This window comes from Micromys minutus (assembly GCF_963924665.1).
Source record: "Micromys minutus genome assembly, chromosome: X".
In the NCBI taxonomy this organism is placed as follows: Eukaryota; Metazoa; Chordata; class Mammalia; order Rodentia; family Muridae; genus Micromys; species Micromys minutus.
Genome location: NC_137970.1, coordinates 90,527,119 through 90,546,915, shown reverse-complemented (window position 1 = coordinate 90,546,915; position 19,797 = coordinate 90,527,119). Strand labels below are relative to the sequence as shown.

Sequence of the window (19,797 nt, the reverse complement as noted above, 5' to 3'; positions counted from 1 at the left end):
CCTCCATTAATTTTTGTAATTACAAAATATCATCTTTTTAGATGATGCCCCAACGTTAACCTAACTATATGTAGATCCTTTTCCGGAAACTGACACAAACAGGCAACAGGGAAACTTGCAATAAACGATTGTTATGATAAAACAGCTGCTGGAAAATATTTTTACAATATTTATTATTTTAACTGTAATTTTCTCTACCATTCACTCTCCTACAACACTGTCCCAAAAATAAGACCAAAAAAGCATTTAGGTGACATACAAAAAGACAGTATTTATTTTACTTTTTTATAAGTAGTTCAACAGAAAGCCTAGTTGAAGACATTACCGAAAACATTAACATTATTTTATGCATTCCTTCAGTGCCCAGAATCAGAAAAATGTCATCTGAATGAAAGAAAAGGAATGTAGGAATGCCCTGTTTATGTTGGATTTACTTATGTAAGTGGGGAAAATTCATATACCTTAGTCAAAATAATATATGAACTTACAAGTTACCAAAAAGCAGTGTACTGATATCATTAAGAGTTCCTAAGACCTGGAGATTTCTTTTGTCTGTTCAAACAAAGGTACTCCTGTTTACTGTCTGTCCCCTCCCCCCTGCTATTATAGTAGTGAAATAAAATTTGAAGCAAAATGTGATGTCTTTGTTGCTGTGCTGCAAGGCCGTCAGCGTGGATGGTTTCCAGAGCATTTCAAAACATGCTCTTCATCACCATCAAAATAGGCCAGTATTAAAAAATTGTTCTGTGCAAGGCATTTAAGGTGCTTTCCTTCTCAGAAGTATGATATCCTAGGTAAGGAGTATTTCACGCTTATGCAAGAAAGCCAAGTCTTCTAGTGAATAGTAGGAGAAACCACAACACCTAGGATGTCTGTATTCCAGCCACAATCTGATACCCAAAAGTTCCAGGAGAAATGCCTGTGCATCAGTTGTGCCACGTTCCCCTATTTTCTGAAATTCCAGGCACAATGCTCCTCTACTACCACACAAGCAAGGTTCCCCTTTGTCCCAGCCTATAGAAAGCAGGAGCCTCTTATCTTCCCTGCTTAAGAACAAGAAAAGCAAGTGGCATCATTTTATTAATATGAACTCGTACATGCCTGGGGAATTTTGATATAAAATACTTCAGTCCTTGCTAGTGATCTGCATGTATGAGAAAGAGAAGGAGGGTACCTCTCACTGTTTTAAATTTTTAGGAAATGGTCGGAATGGGGAAAAGTACATATGCATATAATGTGGGAATAGAATTGGAAACCTAATATATGCAAAAAATGAGTACATAGAAGCTCCACTCGCCTCCCTCTCAATAAAATACAGAATCGACAGGACCATTTACAGCATAGAAAACAGCCATCCTAAGGCTTATATTGCAAACAAAGAGAAACAGATATGAATCTTCTCTTTTGCCCCCTCTCAAGCAAATAGAGCTAAATTTTAAGTGGGGGAAAAAAGACATCATCTCTATTTAGAAAACAAACACAGAAACACCAATTGCTCAAAAGCCTCAAATAATTGCAGGTTCACAGGGAAGTTGCATAATATGTATGAATTACATATTGTTCGGTCTACTCATTTTTTTTAAACCTGAGATGCAGCGTATTCCCTGCTCCACTAGGTAGTCTAAGCAAAATTGTATCCTCAATTCCACTGAGTGAAAAGGCTACAAGAAAGAGGATGGAAGCATAGGCACAGTGAGGTATAAGCATAGAAGATGGGATGTTCAAAAGTCCGGGAAATGCCCATCTAGAAATGAAGAAAGTGCTAAAAAAAAATTAAGGAGCCCCAAATATATGTAAACCCATTGGTGGGGATCCCATCCCTCATACTTAATGGTTTTGCACAAGCTAGATACATAGTCTATACTTGGTGTGAGTAGCAAAAATGAAAGGTGGGCATACATCATTAGAGACTTCTTGGTTTCAACTCGAATGGTACCTCATTCTGCCTCCACTGTCCCAAAAAGACCATCAATGATATAAATCGGCTTTGGTGGAGAAGTTGCCTATGCCTTTTCTGTACGTGTCATCACCATGGTCCAAGAAGATTTCTGGGAATTTCAAAGCAGAGGAAAATGCTATTAAAGTGGATAATGATGGTGTATTTTAATAGCCACAAACATTACTCAGTAGGTTTCCAAACAATAGGCAGCAGATTGTATCAGTTTTGTTTGCTAGATGTTCTGTGGGAATCAAGTACAGCATTAGTGTACACACCCCAAATAAATTTCCTCACAAGAAAAATTTCTTGATACTATTCCACACAAAGAACACAGAGCAAGCAGAGATTCCTTAGGAAGCTGTCACATTATTCCAGATAAGATGAATTGATGATCATGGCTCCCTTTTCTTCGTCCTCTAGTTTGGAGATTTGGCAAAGGATGTCTGCTTTTAGGATTGAGCAAGAACGAGAACGCTGCTTTTCTTGAAGACCTCCTTTAGTTTGGATTTTAGGTGCAAGAGTCACATCAAGACCTGTGGCTCTTAGGAGCTGCCGGGTTTTTTTTTTTTTTTTTTTTTTGTTTTTTGTTTTGTTTTTTTCAGGAGTAGTTTCAGTTTCTAGTTAACAAGTCCCCAGTTAACAAATGGAGGATGCAATAAATCTTCACAGGGTCACATTAAAGGCAAAAAGAAAATCACGTATCCCCATCACGGAGACACTTTCTTCAGGTTTTCTATCAGCACTACAGAATCCGTTTCTTCTTTGGATTGTTTCTCATAGATGTCATACTTCTTCCAGTGCTGTAAGGAAGGACAAAAAACATACAAAGTGACTTTTCTCAACAGTATTCTTTTTTTTTTTTTTTTTTTTTGAATACTCTGAGTCAGGGCTCATTTTAAAGTTTTCGTGCACAGGAACCATAAATGTAATGTTTTCCTGCTTTGGGATTTTTGATCTATTATTATAAATCTAGTTGGACAATTCATGAAGAGTTAGCATTAAAGATGGGAAAGCATAGGATTGTTACATGCTGAGTAATAGCTGTCTGAAGAAATTGACACACTGAGATCTTTCCAAACTTGGAGCCGGCCTTTGGGAGATGAACAAACAGGTGGCCTGCTTTTCAAACCGTTTCAGCCTGGCTTTTCTTTCCCTCCCACTCAAATCTGACCACCATTCCAGAAACACCCCAGGCTCACAAAAGCCACTCCACATCTAGTGAACAAGATACTGGGTATCCACAAAGTCTTAGTCTTGAAACCAGTGAAAGGCTTTATATGAACAGCTTTATTTCACATCATTTGCTAGACGTTGTTTGCTAGACATTATGTAAAATGAGCTCATTATACAGAAGACAACCCCCACAATGGGATTCAAGCATGTCTTTCATGGTAAAAAGCCAACATTCTGGTCCCACATAGCCTTTATTTGTCAATCTGGGGAAAGAGTGAAACCCAAATTCAGTTCTCTCCTCTGTAAAATAAAGCTGCTAGACAACCATCAGCAACAAACAATAAGAAGTGGGCAAATGTAGCTAACTGTCTTTTTGAGGAAGTCAAGTTTTATTGAACTATATCCTCATGTTGTTATGATCCCAAGTATAAAATGATTTTCATTGCTACTTCATAACTGTAACTATGCTACTGCTATAAATCATAATATCTGTGTTTTCCAATGGTCTTATAAAAGCCTGTGAAAGGGTTCCTCAACCCCCAAAGAGATTGACAGAAACATTCTATATCTCTACTGAAGCGGCGACTACAAAATTACAAAATTTATTCTTCAAACTGAACATTTTAAAGGAATACAGTTTGTCACTTGTAAGTTGTACTTCAAAAAATTCTAAATTTTAAACAACGTTAAGTGTGCAGACATCTAACAACAACAATCTGATATTCTGTAACCTTAAAAGAACAGCTTACTCAATAAATGGCACTATGCTGGCTGGCTAGTTAAACCCTCCCTCATAGACTACACCTATAAAACCTTGGTAGATTAAAGCCCTAAATGTAAGACACAAACACAATTAAATACCCAGGGAACAACTATATCTCTCATGGGATAGGCTTTCTGCACATAAAAGATTATTTTTTAAAAATGGTTTCAATGCAGAAAAAGGACAAAAAACATTTGTATATAATTAAGCACCATAAATACAATGGCTAACAACACAAAGGATTAATATTTCATAATATATCACAAAAATGAGAATTAAGATATTGTTTAGTTGGTAGAGTGCTTGCTTTGCATGAATCAGACCCTGGTCTCATCCACTGATATATAAAGGACCTTACAAACCACCAAGGAAAAGATAAATACTTCAGAGGATAAAAGGACAAGAGACAAGAATTTCACAAAATAAAAAGCCTAAGACAATGCACTGATTAAACATGAAATCTGTTATATAAGATTTCCTCGCCTATCAAAATACCCTACGATTTTTTAAAACATTACTTATCAGCAAATTGGAAAATGTGTGTCCAAACAAGTATTTGAATCCTACTACTCTGCTGGTAAATATAGAAATTTGTATACACTAGTTTTAACATATACTTTTTGTGAATATATAAATGTTTGAATTCTCAATTTTTGCATAAGAAATTCTGTTTCATTTAACAACATATGTTATATATTCTCATGAATTGAGCCAGACAACCTCCCTGGAAAATAATTTGTCACATCAAATCTACAAATTTACAAACTACAAGCTACTTGGAGAATAGTTCATTATCTAGCATGTACAAACTTTCATCCTCTGCAGAGAGAGAGAGAGAGAGAGAGAGAGAGAGAGAGAGAGAGAGAGAGAGAGAGAGAGAGAGAGAGAAACAGAAACAGAGACAGGCAGAGACAGAGACACAGAAAGACACAGAGAGAATACAAGATCCAAAAATCTATTTTTACATCAAAAATAAGTGGCAGCTGGCAGGGTTTGACTTTTTATAGTTTGTAGTTTACAGAGATATGATGGTAGGAAGGTAGTTGTGACAACATAGTACGGTATTTATCTCTCTCCAAATACAATCACTTTTTTAAAAAGTAGAAAAGCACAAATAAATGTATGTATGTATGGATGGATGGATGATGGATGGATGAATAGATGATGGACGGATGGATGGATGAATAATAGATAGATAACATTTGCTAACAGATTTTACAGCTAAACTAGATACAAACTGGCTCTCCAAGAATAAGGGTTGATGGGACAAACAAATGATAGTTATGAGACAAAAATGATAAACAGCTGTGGAAGAATATACAGAAAGAATCAACATGGCATCCAAGAGATCTGAGAAGTCGGTGGGAATTCAAACATCAGTGAGCTAATTTCTGAACATATTCCAAAAATGGAAAGAGTCTGCTAACTCAAGAATAAAAAATCTATGGTCCAGACATGAGTTGTCAAAACTGAATGTCCTCAGCTTCTTTGCAGGATGAAGCTTCACTCTAAGAAGAGACTAGTGGGAAAAGCCTCTGATTGGCAGGGCAGTGGAAAGAAATGGGTGAAAAGAAAGAAAATCTAAATAAATGTACAGATGGAGAGGAGAGAATGAGGGATGGGGAAAGTTATAAAAAGAAGAAAAGGCTAGGCACATGCCTGGAAGCCTAGCACCTGGGAAGCAGAAGTAGAAGGCTCACGGTAAGCTTAAGGGAAAGCAGGTGATGCAGTGAGACCTTGTCCCAATACTCCACCAAAGAGAAGTGAAGGGAGGCAAATGGGAAGAGGCAAGACTTCTGGACGTCATTCATATCACAAAGTTGAAAATTTCTCAAAAGTAATAGAAAGGGAGGGTATATAATTATGAAATTAGTAAAACTAAGGACATAAAAATCACTTTCTCAAAGCTTAGGGAACTAATTCCAGGTAAAAATGAACAACAGAATATTATCCTCAGAGATTTACAAGTTGCCAGAAATATGCCCATGAAAACTAAACCCTAACATGTCAAAATTATATGAAGAAAGATTTTCATGGAATGAGAAGTTATAAATCCCATGAAGGAATGTAAAAAAAAAAAAAAAAAAACAAGAGGGATTCAGAAATGAGAGAGCAAACTCAGGAAAGAATTGGAGGTAAAGATAAATAATAATTTTATTTCAGAAATGAAGACTAAGCTAGAGAAAACATGAGTGAGCAAACACAACAAATCATTAGATGATATTTTCAGAGAAGTATAAGGTGGAATGGAAGGTTTCTAAAATTATTATGGAGGGCATGACAGATTCAAAAAAAAAAAAAAAGAAAGGCAATGAAAAGAAAAGAGTAGAATAGGCTAGAGATTTCACATACAAAATTCTTGAGAGTAAAGTGTTTGTGGTTTGGAAATTTGTTTCAAAATTGAATATACACATACAAATCAAAATATTGTAGTTGGGACCCAAGGCTAACACACTTCTTTCATGTTTCACATATATTAAACAGTCATAAGGGAAGAAAATGTTATATAATCTGTTAAATTTTTATGCATAAAACCAAGTTCTAGGAGGTAGAATTTCCCATTTGTGGCATCATACTGGCTCTGAAAATATTTCAGATATTCCAGCATTCTGGATTTTAGATTTTTAGATTAGAGGTCTTGAACCTATACTTGAAATCAACCCAGAATGACCAACACAAAGAATGGTTCTGGTAAGATTACTGGATTTTGTGAGAAAAAAAATTGGAAAAGACAGGGCAACACCCAAATATTTTAATACTGAAATATTGTCAGATGTTTTCATTTTATACCAGAAGAAAATGTATGAGCATGTGTGTATTTGGTGGATGTTGTTGCATTTGGGTTTTTGTTTGCTTGTTTTGAGGTTTTGGGTTATTATTTTTTTTTTTAAATTTCTTATGTATGCTGTCACAACCACTGTGAGTTCCTGTGTGCAACAGCCCTGCTGTATCTGGAAAACAGGTTCCTTTTGATCACCAATCATCTCTGGCTCTTACAATCTCTCTGTCCCCTCCTCTGCAAGGAGCCTGAGCCTTGGTCACCCAGAGCCAGAAAGATAAACATCACATGTTTTCTCTCATCTGTGATGTTAGCTTTGAATGTTTGGTTCATTTGGAATACCCATAAAGGTCAGAAAATTACTTACATACCATGGGAAAGGATGGGAAAGTGGAAGGAGACAAAATACATTAGTATAAATGGTTTAAAGTTGAATAACAGATCAGGAAGGGTTAAAGTGGATAGGAGATGGGAGAAGAGGCTGGAGGAATAATTAACACCAAAGACATTTAGAAAAGGTCCTATAAAGACCCACTACTGTAAAAACTTTCCTATCATGTTCCAATAAATATTCTTAATGGGGTGGTCAGGGATAACCATGGTTAAGTCAAATGGGTCACAAAACAAACCCCAAACTCAAGAATCTAGGAAAGGGAATGGCAGGGAAAGGAGGGAGTGGAGTTGACTGAGATGAGAAGGAATAAGGGAGGATGGGGGGCAGCTCTAATCAGAATAAATACATGGGCTAACTGTCATCCATTATCACTCATTCTCCTGCTCTCTCTCCCTCCCCCTCTCTCCTTATTAGCACCATAAACTTTCTCTAGGTGATGCATGAAATGTGCCCGTGTAAAGGAGAAAGAAGGAACACAGGCTCTCACCTAGGATTCAATTTTATGAATTTTATGTTAGCCTGATTAAAAAACCCATAAAATTACCAATCCACAATTCAATCTCTAATCTTTTATTTAAGATAAAAGAGACGGGTCATCAACAATAGAATGGGACCAGAGAGGAATGCATCACAGGTTTTTAGATTGTAAAGCAATATATCCAAGAGTATTATAGAATAACCAGTTTCAATTTAACGTTATTTTTTAGTTTGATTACAATATTTCTCAGCATCTACTGAAGTACAGTAAGGCTTGTACATCTATGCATCATGTAAAAAACAGTGGTCTTTTGGACACAGAAGAACCTATTTCATACCCCAGTTCTCTTCTCAGCAACAGTTAAAGAACAAAAGGCTGAACTGAACAAATTGGAGATTCCCACATCTAAGAGAACTGCTGAACGCAGAATGAGAGACTAATTTGAAACTATTTGTTGTGGCTATTAATCCAACTCCTCATTTTAGAGACCATTAAAGGGAAAAAAAATACGCATGCATTCTGCCCTTTTAGCAGAAATTGAATTTCAGAACAGCCAAGAGCCTAGCTGAAAACCAAAAAGCAACGCTTCACAGGAAACTGCACCTTAAGGATACCTAAAACTGAGGGAAGAAATTGGAATCCACTGCAAAACAACAGCTAAATGTTGGACAAGGTGCTGCCATAATACCCAATAGAATATGTCCAAGTTGGGGGGTCAAAGTAGAATGCAGGTAACAGGAGAGAATATGCTGTTATCTTTAAAACAGTGGTCAATCTTAGCCCCACTAATGCTGGGATAATTGGATGGCATCTACCTCTAGACAACTGAGACACCTAGAAAAAAATTTTGAGCAGGGCCTGAGCCTTAACTGATATTAGGAATTCATAATCTTTAAAGCCAAGGGATGCTCTCACAGATCCCGAGGAAAGCATCTTTGTTTTTTTGTTTTTTTTTTTTTTTTTTTTTTTTTTTTGTTTGAGTCGATTTTTGTTTTCAAAGATATATACTGAAATTTAAAAAATTAAATATTTGGAAGTTTAAAAGCTGGCTTTTGACTGAGCGTTTAAAAGTGGCACAGCACAGTTGCCTGCCAAGAAATGTGGGAAGAATAGTGTGCGTTTCCGTTTTAATGGATGCAAAAAAAAAAAAAAAAAAAAAAGGCTATAGAAGAGAAGCAATTCCTTCTGCAATCCCCTTCCCCCACCCTGAATGTGGCCAGCAGCCCAATCAGTCACATGGAAAAGACAAACAGCAAAGCAACAGGAAGAATTGCTGTTGGCCAAGCTGTTACTACAGTGATGAACACAACAGCATGAAAACACTAGAAACCTTAAGGAAAACTGCACTGACCATTGATTTTTGCTCACATCTAAATACATTTTTAAAGCAGCATTTTCAATGCCATTGGTGTGGAACTTAACCAGTATTTAAAAATCATGGCTTCTTTTCTCGGATTAAAAGATGACATCTTTGGGCTACTTGGTTCTATTCCAGGTTTTACAGTCACTTCTAGAGACTTCTTAGTGACGCCCCCCCCCCCCGAAGTTCCCATCTCTAATGACGATGTTAGAAATAAATCTAGGATTTTGCAAATTTGTAATTAAACATGAATCTCATCAGACAGCATCTAAGGTCATGTATATTCTGCGACTAAATGATTCTAGAAGAAAAGAGCTGCCATTTAATCACACGTACATCACGTGTGAGGACGACTTCTGTAAAGTAAGAAGACTGGAGTCTGTTAAGATGGGCTCAGGGGGTGATGCCTCTTGTTTGTTGCTCAAGCCCAGAAACCTGACTTCAACCCCAGGACCCACATAATGCTGAACTGGAAGAAGTGACTCCCCAAAGTTGTCTGACTAGACAGCATACCCCCAACACGTAGAGAATACGTTTTGCCTTTTGTCTTCTTTTCTGTTTTGTTTTAGAAAAGCAGATTACTCATTTGCTTAAAAGCAGACAGAAAATTGTTCCCTTACCCTTTCCCATGTGTGGCATTATTTTATTATACTTTTAGTTCGAATGAACTGATTTTTTTTAATGGTCTGAAGCTACTATGGGCGAAAATATCTCATGCTTTCAATGGTCCATCTTTTCAGTATACCCAGATCACGAAATTACAGAATTATCTGACTCATCGGGACAAAAACAACATATTATCCTCTAGACAGTAAATTGAAAAATCTCCCGCAATTTTCCCGTCTCTGAGAAATATAATTGATCTGATTTTGCCATCTGCGTTGCCATCATTCACTCTATCAATCAGAACTGGAAACTTATGATTATTTTCTTTTCTCCCCACCTTTCAGCACCCACGCAGAGTCAAGAAGTCAAGGTGCGTTCCTTTAATAATGGATCTTATTAGCAATCTCCTATGCTGCCGTGTACGTCTAAGTCTCTATTATCTCCCAGACCTGGATGACTTCAATAGTCTTCCTCCTTGCTAATGATTTATACCTGGTTTCTTTCATTGTAAAGGTAATACATGCTGATTATAGGCAATTTGGAAATTTCAGGGAGAGAGACAGAGAGGATCTGACCTAGTTCTTTCTACTCATTGTTCTATATGTACTTAATGCCGTTTTCTAAAACTTGGGATTGCAATTTACTACATATTTATAATTTGTTTTGTACTCTTAAAAGTGAATGAGATACTATTCTTTGAAACTAACTCTTTCAAAAAAATCAATTTGAGCTGTTATTACCTATCCAAGTGCTGTAGATAGAAAGTCTGACTGCAGCTGTCTTATTTTATAAGTAAATTGTCCTTCCAGCTGAAAGCTGCTAAATTTTAACTATCCTTAGACATAATACATACCCCTTTCTTCACTTTACATGTCTTATCAAAAGTTTCTGACACTTAGACAGACATTTATGAGATTCAAATATTTCATCTGCTTGTGGGAAATTCTGTTATTTCATTAATTTTGGTTCTCATTTGTGATTGTTTTAATAAGTCATTATTTGTATGTGAATTTCACTTGATTTATCTACTAATTCTCTCAGTATTTTCCTTTCCTCATAGCATATCTTTTGTTCTGGAAAATAAAATCAAGTTTTAATTGATGGTGGGTCACTGGTTACTAGATTTTCATATTAGAACCAAAGGTGCATGAATCATTCTTGTTCCACAGTTTGGTTATTCCCAGATTATATATTCCCAAGAATATAATTTACATGAGTAAAGGTGCTTCTTACATTTTACCCAGTTGTTGTCAAGAAAGAACATACAGGTTAAACACCCATGATTCAAAACACCTCAAATTCTGAAATGTGCCAAAATCTGGTACTTCAAAAGTTCTGAATTTTGGCTAGGTATGGTGTTAAATGCCACTTGGGAGTCATGGCAGCTAGATCTCAGTGACTTCAAGGCAAGCCTAATCTACCTAGTGAGCTGGTCCAGGCTTGTCAAGGCTACATAGTGAGACCTTGTCTTTAAAATAAAGAAGTTTTGAAATTTGGATTTCTGATTTTCAGATCCAGTGTGATCAGTCTATGTATTATTCCAAAATCTAATAAATAAATAAATAATTAAATAATAAAAAATATGTTCATGTTCTCAAACATTTCAGACAAGGAACAACCAATCTATATGTAGGACCAACAGTACTGAATGACAAGTATTCTTTTCCAATTTTTGTGTTAAGAACTAGATATTATTTCTTTATATAACTGCATTAGGCTGGGAGTTTCTACCTTGCCCTATTTACTTTTCTAATTCTGCAAAGAAACACCATGACCAAGGCACCTTATAGAAGGACAAATTTAGAAGAGGCTTATAATTCTAGAGGGTTAGAGTTATTGACCATCATATTGGGGAGGACAGCATCAGACAGGAAGGCAGGCATGACACTGCAGCAGTAGCTGAGAGCTCATATCTCGTCCTTAAGCATGACACATAGAGGTAACTGGTCCTGGGATGGACTCAGGAAATCTCAATGACAAATCTTTTCCAACAAGGCCACAACTCATAATCCTTCCCAAACAGTCCCACCATCTGAGAACTGAGTATTCAAACATATAAGCATATGGGGACCATTCTTATTCAAATCTCATTATAACTTATCAATGATTTGGTTGGCATATGGTATGAATTTGGTGTTTACCCACAGACACTGAACATTTGGGTGGTGGTATTTTAGCTAGTCTCCATCCTGCTGAGAAGAAAAGCAAACTCAAATATCATACCACAGCCTGGCATTAAGGCCAATGTGTTTCAGCATCGGTACTGGAAATGATAGAGTAGGTAAACAGGAGAGTGCATGCCCTGCTACTCCTCCAAATGTGAAGATTTTAAGTAAGTCACTCTGGCCAAACAAAAACATCTACTGTTGCAAACCAGGTGTGCTTCCAATTTGATGCCATGCATGCACCTCCTTTCTCTAATCCATCCTCATAGCCCGAGAATGTTATTCCTCATACCTGATAGCTTTTCCCTGCATACTATTCATAATATGATCCCAAGTCATCTTCTTGTAACTCCTCTATCCTAACTATCTACTGTCAAACCATCACAGAAGACAATGAGGTGCTTGAAAACAAGATTCTCTCGTTGGGGAAATAATGAAGCACAGGAACAAAGGCAAGGGAGTCCTAGAAACTTAACCCTCAACTAGCTATGTGATTATGGCCAAGTTTCTTTTTTTAAACTTTATTTTAAAAAACAAAGATAAAAGAAAAAAATTTAAACATTTTTGCATATATGTATACAAATACATTTTTGTCAGTGCTTGGTTTTTTTTTTTCTTTTTTTTAAGGTTTGATACTCTGCATTAAGGACTTACTAGTTACAATGAGCAAAAAGTACATGTAAAACAGGATGTAACCCGGAATTAGTCAACGTTTTCTTGGTGTGTAAGGATTTAGCATGACTTTTTTTTTTTTGTTTTCTTTTCTTTTCTTTTCTTTTTTTCTTGAACTTCACACAGTCTGTGAGTTGTTTCTGGGGCAGTGCGAGCCTCTGGGGTTAGCATCCCATTATCAGTGACTGCATATTATGTCTGTTCTTTTGTGACTGGGTTATCTCACTCAGGATGATATTCTCTAGATGCAGCCATTTTCTTAAGAATTTGGTTAAGTCATTGTTTCTGATAGTTGAGTAGTATTCCATTGTGTAAAAGTACCACAATTTTTGTATCCATTCATCTACTGAAGGACATCTGGGTTCTTTCCAGCTTCTGGAAATTATATATTATAAATACAGCTGCTATGAACATTGTGGTGCATGTATCTTTGTTGTATATTGGAGTGTCTCTGGGGTATACGCCCAGAAGTGGAATAGCTGGATCTTCAGGTAGTACTATGTCCAATTTTCTGAGGATTCAGACTTATTTCCAGAGTGGTTGTATCAGTTTACAATCCCACCAACAGTGGAGAAGTGTTCCTCTTTCTCCACAACCTCTCCAGCATCTGCTGTCATCTGAGTTTTGGATCTTGGCCAATCTGACTGGTGTGAGGTGGAATCTCAGGGTTGTTTTGATTTGCATTTCCCTGATGGCTAAGGATGTTGAGCACTTCCTTAGATGTTTCTCAGCCATTCGATATTCCTCAATTGAGAACGTTTTGTTTAGCTCTGTACCCCATTTTTAATAGGGTTGTTTGATTCTCTGGTGTCTAGCTTTTTGAGTTCTTTGTATACCTTGGATATTAGGCCTCTATCAGATGTGGAGTTGGTAAAGATTTTTTCCCATTCTGTTGGCTGCCGTTTTGTTTTCTTGACAATGTCCTTAGCCTTACAGAAACTTTGAAATCTCATTAAGTCCCATTTGTTAATCTTTGACCTTAGAGCTTGAGCCATTGGTGTTTTGTTCAGAAAATTTTCTCCTGTGCCTATGTGTTCTAAGGTTTTCCCTACTTGCTCATCTAATAGTTTCGGTGTATCTGGTTTAATGTGAAGATCTTTGATCCACTTACACTTGAGCTTTGTACAAGGAGATAAGAAAGGGTCTATTTTCATTCTTCTGCATGCTGAGTATATGGCCAAGTTTCTAGACCGTATTGAGTCACTATTATCTGGAAAATGATACTAACAGCACTCTCTTAATTGTTTTCTCAATTCAGGTCAACAGCACTAACCATCACAAGCACCTGTACTACAGGGTTGTTATGAGGACTCAGTAAGGTACATAAGCCAAGCACTAACTGAACTTCCTGATATACACTAGATGTTCAATAACTGTTTCTAGCATCTCTTAGAGTAGCTGTTGAAATAAAGGACACTATGGTACATAGGTAGTGTTACCAGGACACAAATCATCTATGGCCTCTTGTTAAATATGCAGATTTGTAGGATTCACTCCTTGACTTGACAGAATTTTTGGAGACAGTGCCCAGGAACCTGTACTTCTTGCAAAAATTCCAGTTGACTATGATTCAACTAGAGTTGAAGGATCATTAGTTGCCACACTAAGTTTACCTACATTATACATTTTTCTTATGAAATGCTTGACCTACCTCCCTGACCTGGGCATTACCACTCTCTACAAAAGTGATCTGGTTTTAAATTAGAGTACTCTACAAAACCCTTTTCTGCTGGCCTGTCAGTCTCCCCACTCCCTGTCCCTAGCTGAACAACATCACTGCCAAATATGACTCACTCAGTATGAGAATCAATAATAAATGCATATTATTGCCAAAAGCACTACTCACTGGTAACATGCATTAAGCATGTCTAAAGTGTGAGGCATACTAACAGGTTTTTAATGCTATTATGCTCTGTATTTTAATCCACAAGACAACAGCAGGAGACAGGTGCTACTCCTACTACCATTTTATAAATGGAAAAACCAAGTTACAGAAAGGCTAAGCAAGTGAACTAAGGTCAAAAAGGCAGTAAATAAAACAGTGGATATCTGAATCCAGACATTGTGACTCCAGAACACAGGCTATTATCTGGTACACCACAGTACTTCTCTAAATGAAGTGCCCTGTGCCTATTATTACTAATTTAAGCTATCTACAGTGCTATTAATATTTATTTCATACATGTTCTTCATTATCTCATTAGAGTGGATACATTTATCACAGAAACCTCAACTGCTATGCTCCCATGCCTTAAGTCTCTAGTCATAGGATCTAGAATGAGAGTCTGCAGGAAACCGACAGTTGGGGAGGCTCTGTTCTCTCTGGATGTGCTTAGAATCCAGCTTTCGAGTCCAATTGTATGAACAAAGTACATCTTAGCCGTTAATCCTATCTATATTTACCTCTTCTAATTTTAAAAATTATCTAAAAGTTGAAGACCTATCTCTTAGGTTAGTTTCCGAACGGAGGCTCTTCATCCTGTGTGTTTAGATAAAATATCTCATTCCTCAGAAAGAGGATAGAGTCCAGTGACCTGAGACAAACAGGGTGTTCTGAGAATTTCTTAGCTGGTATGCTTGGCCAGATATCCAACATTTTTAAATCAACTCTTTCATCTTTTAAATCAAGTGTATCCTAAAATAACCAATCTGGCCTGAGGAGGTGACTCGTTAGATGAGACCATTTTTCTGTGTAAACATGAGGATCTGGTTTGAAATATCTGTATCCATTTAAAAAACTGTACAAGGTTACTGGTGTATGTAACCCCAGAGCTGTGGAGGGCAGGGACATAGGGATCACTTGCTGTCAACCTGCCTCACTGCAGGTTCAGTGAGGACCCTTTTTGCAAAGGAATAAGGCAGAGCGTATCCTCTCAACATCCTCCTCTAGCTTCAATGTGTGTAACCACTCCCCCAACATATAATATACACACAATATCCAATTTGAAGAATTCTGATTCACGCTGCAATACAATAAACCTTGAAGACATGATGTTAAATAAAACAAGCCAAACTTAAAAAGGCTAGTTTTGCACGATTCCATACACATTTCATCCATATGTGTGTGTTTGTGTGTGTGTGTGTGTGTGTGTGTGTGTGTGTTTGTGTACACAAAGCCAGGGGGAAGGGATGAGAGAACAGAAAGTTTGAATTTGGTGAGGTACAATTTCCATTAAGGATGATGAGCAAGTTCTAGAAGTAGATACTGATAGTGGTTGTAAAACATGGAAAATGTATTGAAGGCTACTGAACTATCTACTTAAAATGATCAGAATAGTCAATTTCATGTTATGTGTATTTTACCATCAGTTTTCAAAAATCTCATATCCTATTTTAATCCCCCATAGAGGCAATGCTTACCAGGGTATCATCATTCTGGTCTCCAAACATTTCTTTAAAAATCTTGCCAGGATCAGGAATTGGAGGAAATATAATGATCTTAAGCCTTTAAAAAAAAACAGAGATACTTTTTAGATATAATCTTCCAGTGCATAGGAGTCTCTCATATAAATACAGCTATATTAAAAATAGGCGTGCAAAAGTCACAAGACATACTGCCGAAGGTGGGGGGTACATGACTTTCATCCCAGAACTCAGAGAGGCAGGCAGATCCCTGTGAGTTTGAGGCTAGCCTGGTCTATAGAGTAAGTTTCAGAATAGCCAGGACTGTTACACAAAGAAACCTTGTCTCAGAAAAAAAAATGTCACAATACACAAGTCACTTTTAGTAAGTTACCTTTTGTAATGAAAGAATCATTTAAAAAACCCTTTAAATGGCTACAGAAAAGCAGTGTCATAAGCACAGCAAATCTGGATGGAAATGAGGCACCAACTTAAACAAATTACTTCTAGCACTTAAAAATAATGGAAGCCAGACATGGTGATAAACATCCCAGCACTCAGGAGGCAGAGGTAGGTGGATTGCTGTAAATTCAAGGCTAGTCAGGTCTATGTAGTGAGCTCAAGACTAGCCATGGATACATAGCAAGATTCTGCTTATAAAATAAAATAAAATAAAATAAAGGTGATAATCTTAGCAGACAAGAAGTTTGATATATATCTGAGTCTTGGCTGCTTAGGAGCTTGAGGCAGGAAGGTTGGAAGTTCAAAGTCTAAGTAACTTAGATCCTGTCTTTAAAAGTAAGAAATAGGTTAAGGATATGGCTTTGTGGTTATAGTTCTTGCCTATAACATGTGCAAGGGCTTAGATCCAATGCTCAGCACTGCCAAAATCTCTTGATTTTTTTTTTTTTTTTTTTTTTTTTTTTTTGAGGAAGAGGTGGTGTTTGATTTATTTGTTTTGTGTTTAAACAGCATCTCATGTGGCTCAAAATGTCTACAAACTTGATATGCAGCTAAGGCTAACCTTTAACGATTTTGCCTCTACCTGCCAAGTACTAGGCTTACAGGCATGCACTACTTCATAAAGCCAGAATCTGTGAATAACTTTTTCCTTTATTGCTTCTCTCCCATGTTTTCTTCAACTCTAGCGATGCATATTCCACATCCTCAGTCCCTTCCCATCCAGCTCTCAAGCTTTTCTGTGGGCTTGCCTCACTTCTCAGGGTGCTCCAGGTGTACTCTTTCGTCTTTCTGTAGCTCCATCTAAGTGTTTGCTTTAGTCGTTTTAATGTCTAAAGATGACTCTGCATGTTATCTCTCTCTTAGAGATCCTCCTTAAACTCCAGGTCCATGTATACAGTTTTCTACTGTGCATACCTACTTGGATTCTCACTAGGTATCTCTAACAGTGGGTTAACAACTGAAATCCTCTCATTTCTCTCAACAGTAGCTCTGATGTAATTCCTTCCATCTCAAGAAATGTCACTGACTATCAGCTGTTCAAAGCCAAAAACTGGAATCATCCATTTCCCTCATACCGCCATCAGCAAGTAATTTGGGCTTTCAAAATATAATCCACATTTGCCTAACCATTTCTTTCATCGTCTATGGCTAATCTAGTAAATATTGCTTTCAGTGAGTCTGGTGTTGAATGCCTTTAATCCCAGCAATCAGGAGACAGAGACAAATGGATCTCAGTGAGTTTGAGGTAGGCCTGGTCTAAAGAAAGAATCCCATGCCACCCAAGGCAACATAGTGAGACCCTTTCTCAAAACAAAACAACCAACTACAAATAGACTGCTTTCATCCTTGCCGCTAGACACTGATATCCTCTAACATAGTTGCTTCTATTCTTGTGCAAAACAAGTCTTTAATAGTGACATGATCCTATGAATAACTAACTATACTAGACCACACAAATCCTCTGCATTGTGCGACTATTCCAAGGTCTCCTATCATGCCTAGGATAAAAATCTCAGTTCCTTGTCATGTCCTACCTAGTCCTATCTGCCAGCTTCTCCAGCTTCAACTCTGGCTACTCTCCCTTACCCTGTCTCTTACAGCCACACATGATAAGCTCATATCAGCACCTGAGTCTTTATACTTACTTTTTCCTTGGTCTGGACAAATATCTGAAAGGTTTGTGCCTTTATTTTGTGAATCTCTCTTCAAATGATCATGTTCTTGGAAAGGACACCCTGGCCACCATATGTGAAATGAGTCTTCTGTCATTGCCTACCTCTACTTCCTGCCAACCTGACCTCCTGCTATATATGTGCTCTATTCCCTCTAAACATAGAGGTGGGGACTATGCTCCATTCATTCTCATAAAGCTGTTACTTTGATATAACTACATATATAACAAATACTGTTGAAATGATGCTAAAACAATTATTCTGGGTCCAGATCAATTGTTTCATTCCAATCTTTGATGTTTACTGCAAGAGCAATAACCATCTCTATAGTGGTAAAGAAAAGTAAAATACCCTTTCTCTTTTTTTGACACACAGCCTCACAGAGCTGAAGGGGGCCCTTCAGTTCCGTGTGTAACTGAGCATAGTTAAACTCTTGCTTCTTCTTGCCCCCACTTTCCCAAGTGTTCGGATTATAGGTGTGCACCATCGTGCTCTTCAATAAAAGCATTCTTAAGAATAAGTAGTATATGGTAGTGACAATCTGGTAGCATTCCCTTTCCTGTGGCATAGAGCAGCAGCACGCTTTGCATTAACACTAAAGTCATTTCAACAGCAATAGATTTCATTTCGTATTTTCTTTTTCTTTGTTGGTGCTGAAAACTGAACCAATGAATTAAACATGCTATGTATCCTACCACTGAGCTTCACTCCCAGACCCACCTTCTTTTTTTTAAACTGTGCTTGAAGTTTCCGGGACAGAGCACACATGGGTGTGAATATACCGTTGTGTACACAAGAGAGGTCAGATGACAACGTTGTGGAAATGATTATTTCCTAAAACATTTATATGGGTTCCAGGGATGAAATTTACATCACCAAGATTATTCTGTAAGTGCCTTTATCCAATGATAAAGAGATACCTTGCTAAGTGCTTTAAGCCCATATTTCTTCGAGCTCATTCCAAGAGTTACCAACTAACTGCTGATAATCGAGGTACAGAAAACAAGTCAATGAACACACCACATGGTCTATTTTTAGCAATGTTAAACATTCACACAAGGATCCATGTCTTCGCAGTGTTGTGGGAAACTCACTTGATGCTTCCTTTACTGCAAAAGGAGCATACCAATGCTTTGCCTGTCAATTTCAGCAAAAGTCACATATGATGATAATGATGGAAAAAAATATGTGAGGCAAACCCAATACTAATAAAGAGTGACAGGCATAGCATCAAGGCTAGGGGGAACTGTGAAGTCTGCCTGGGCGGTGGCTTACCTTTTCAGGTAAAAGAGGAGGATTATGATTACCAGTGCGACAAACACTGGGATGATGAGTAACATGGTGGTGTAGAAGGTGGAATTCGGCTCCTTACCTACAGAACAGGAAGCAAGCACAGAGATGTGAGAACTAAAGACACTTTTGGGAGTGTGATAAATCAGGCAACGGTTTTGCATACTAGTGAGGTCACAGATACTTCTTTTCTATGCCTCAAACCATTCTTTCCTCCAAACTCTTCAGTTATTCTATAATAGTTTGAAACATTATCCTACTCTGGCGTCTGAGCTTTCTAGTTTGCACCCAGGGTATCTTAATTTGTTTTAGACGGTATTATATACAAGACTTGATATCTATTCACAGTGGTTGTCTTTTCTTACTCTTTACTTAAAGATGCATTATTGTACTATCTTACTGCCCACTATTGCTTACTTACATAAATCCTAACAAGTACTATCATTATGATTCCTAAAGAGTGCCTCCCCTTTGTATCTGGTACCATATCTGGTACTCTGACATGCTTATCTCTGGACTATTCTGTTATTCAATATTATCACATCTCTATTCAGGAGATAAGGCTCTGTCAGGCTTAAAATATAGACCTTTCTAATTACAAAGTTCAACTTTGTACAGCACATGGAAGGAGATTTATCCATTTCTACATTCATATTTCCCACAAGGGCATGGGTATTTTGAAAGCATTATCAGAGCCTAAT

General features: G+C 37.3%; 1 protein-coding gene across 1 annotated transcript in view; it reads right to left on the bottom strand.

The window, feature by feature from the left end:
- Positions 1 to 300: 300 nt before the first annotated feature.
- IL13RA1 (interleukin 13 receptor subunit alpha 1) overlaps positions 301 to 19,797 on the bottom strand; it is a 58,376-nt gene continuing 38,879 nt past the window's right edge. The window contains exons 9-11 of the mRNA XM_080910360.1: positions 19,082 to 19,178; positions 15,690 to 15,774; positions 301 to 2,739 (exon numbers count right to left, since the gene is read on the bottom strand). Coding sequence (XP_080766486.1) covers positions 2,647 to 2,739; positions 15,690 to 15,774; positions 19,082 to 19,178 — 275 coding nt within the window. The 3' untranslated portion in view covers positions 301 to 2,646. The remainder of the gene's footprint in view (positions 2,740 to 15,689; positions 15,775 to 19,081; positions 19,179 to 19,797) is intronic.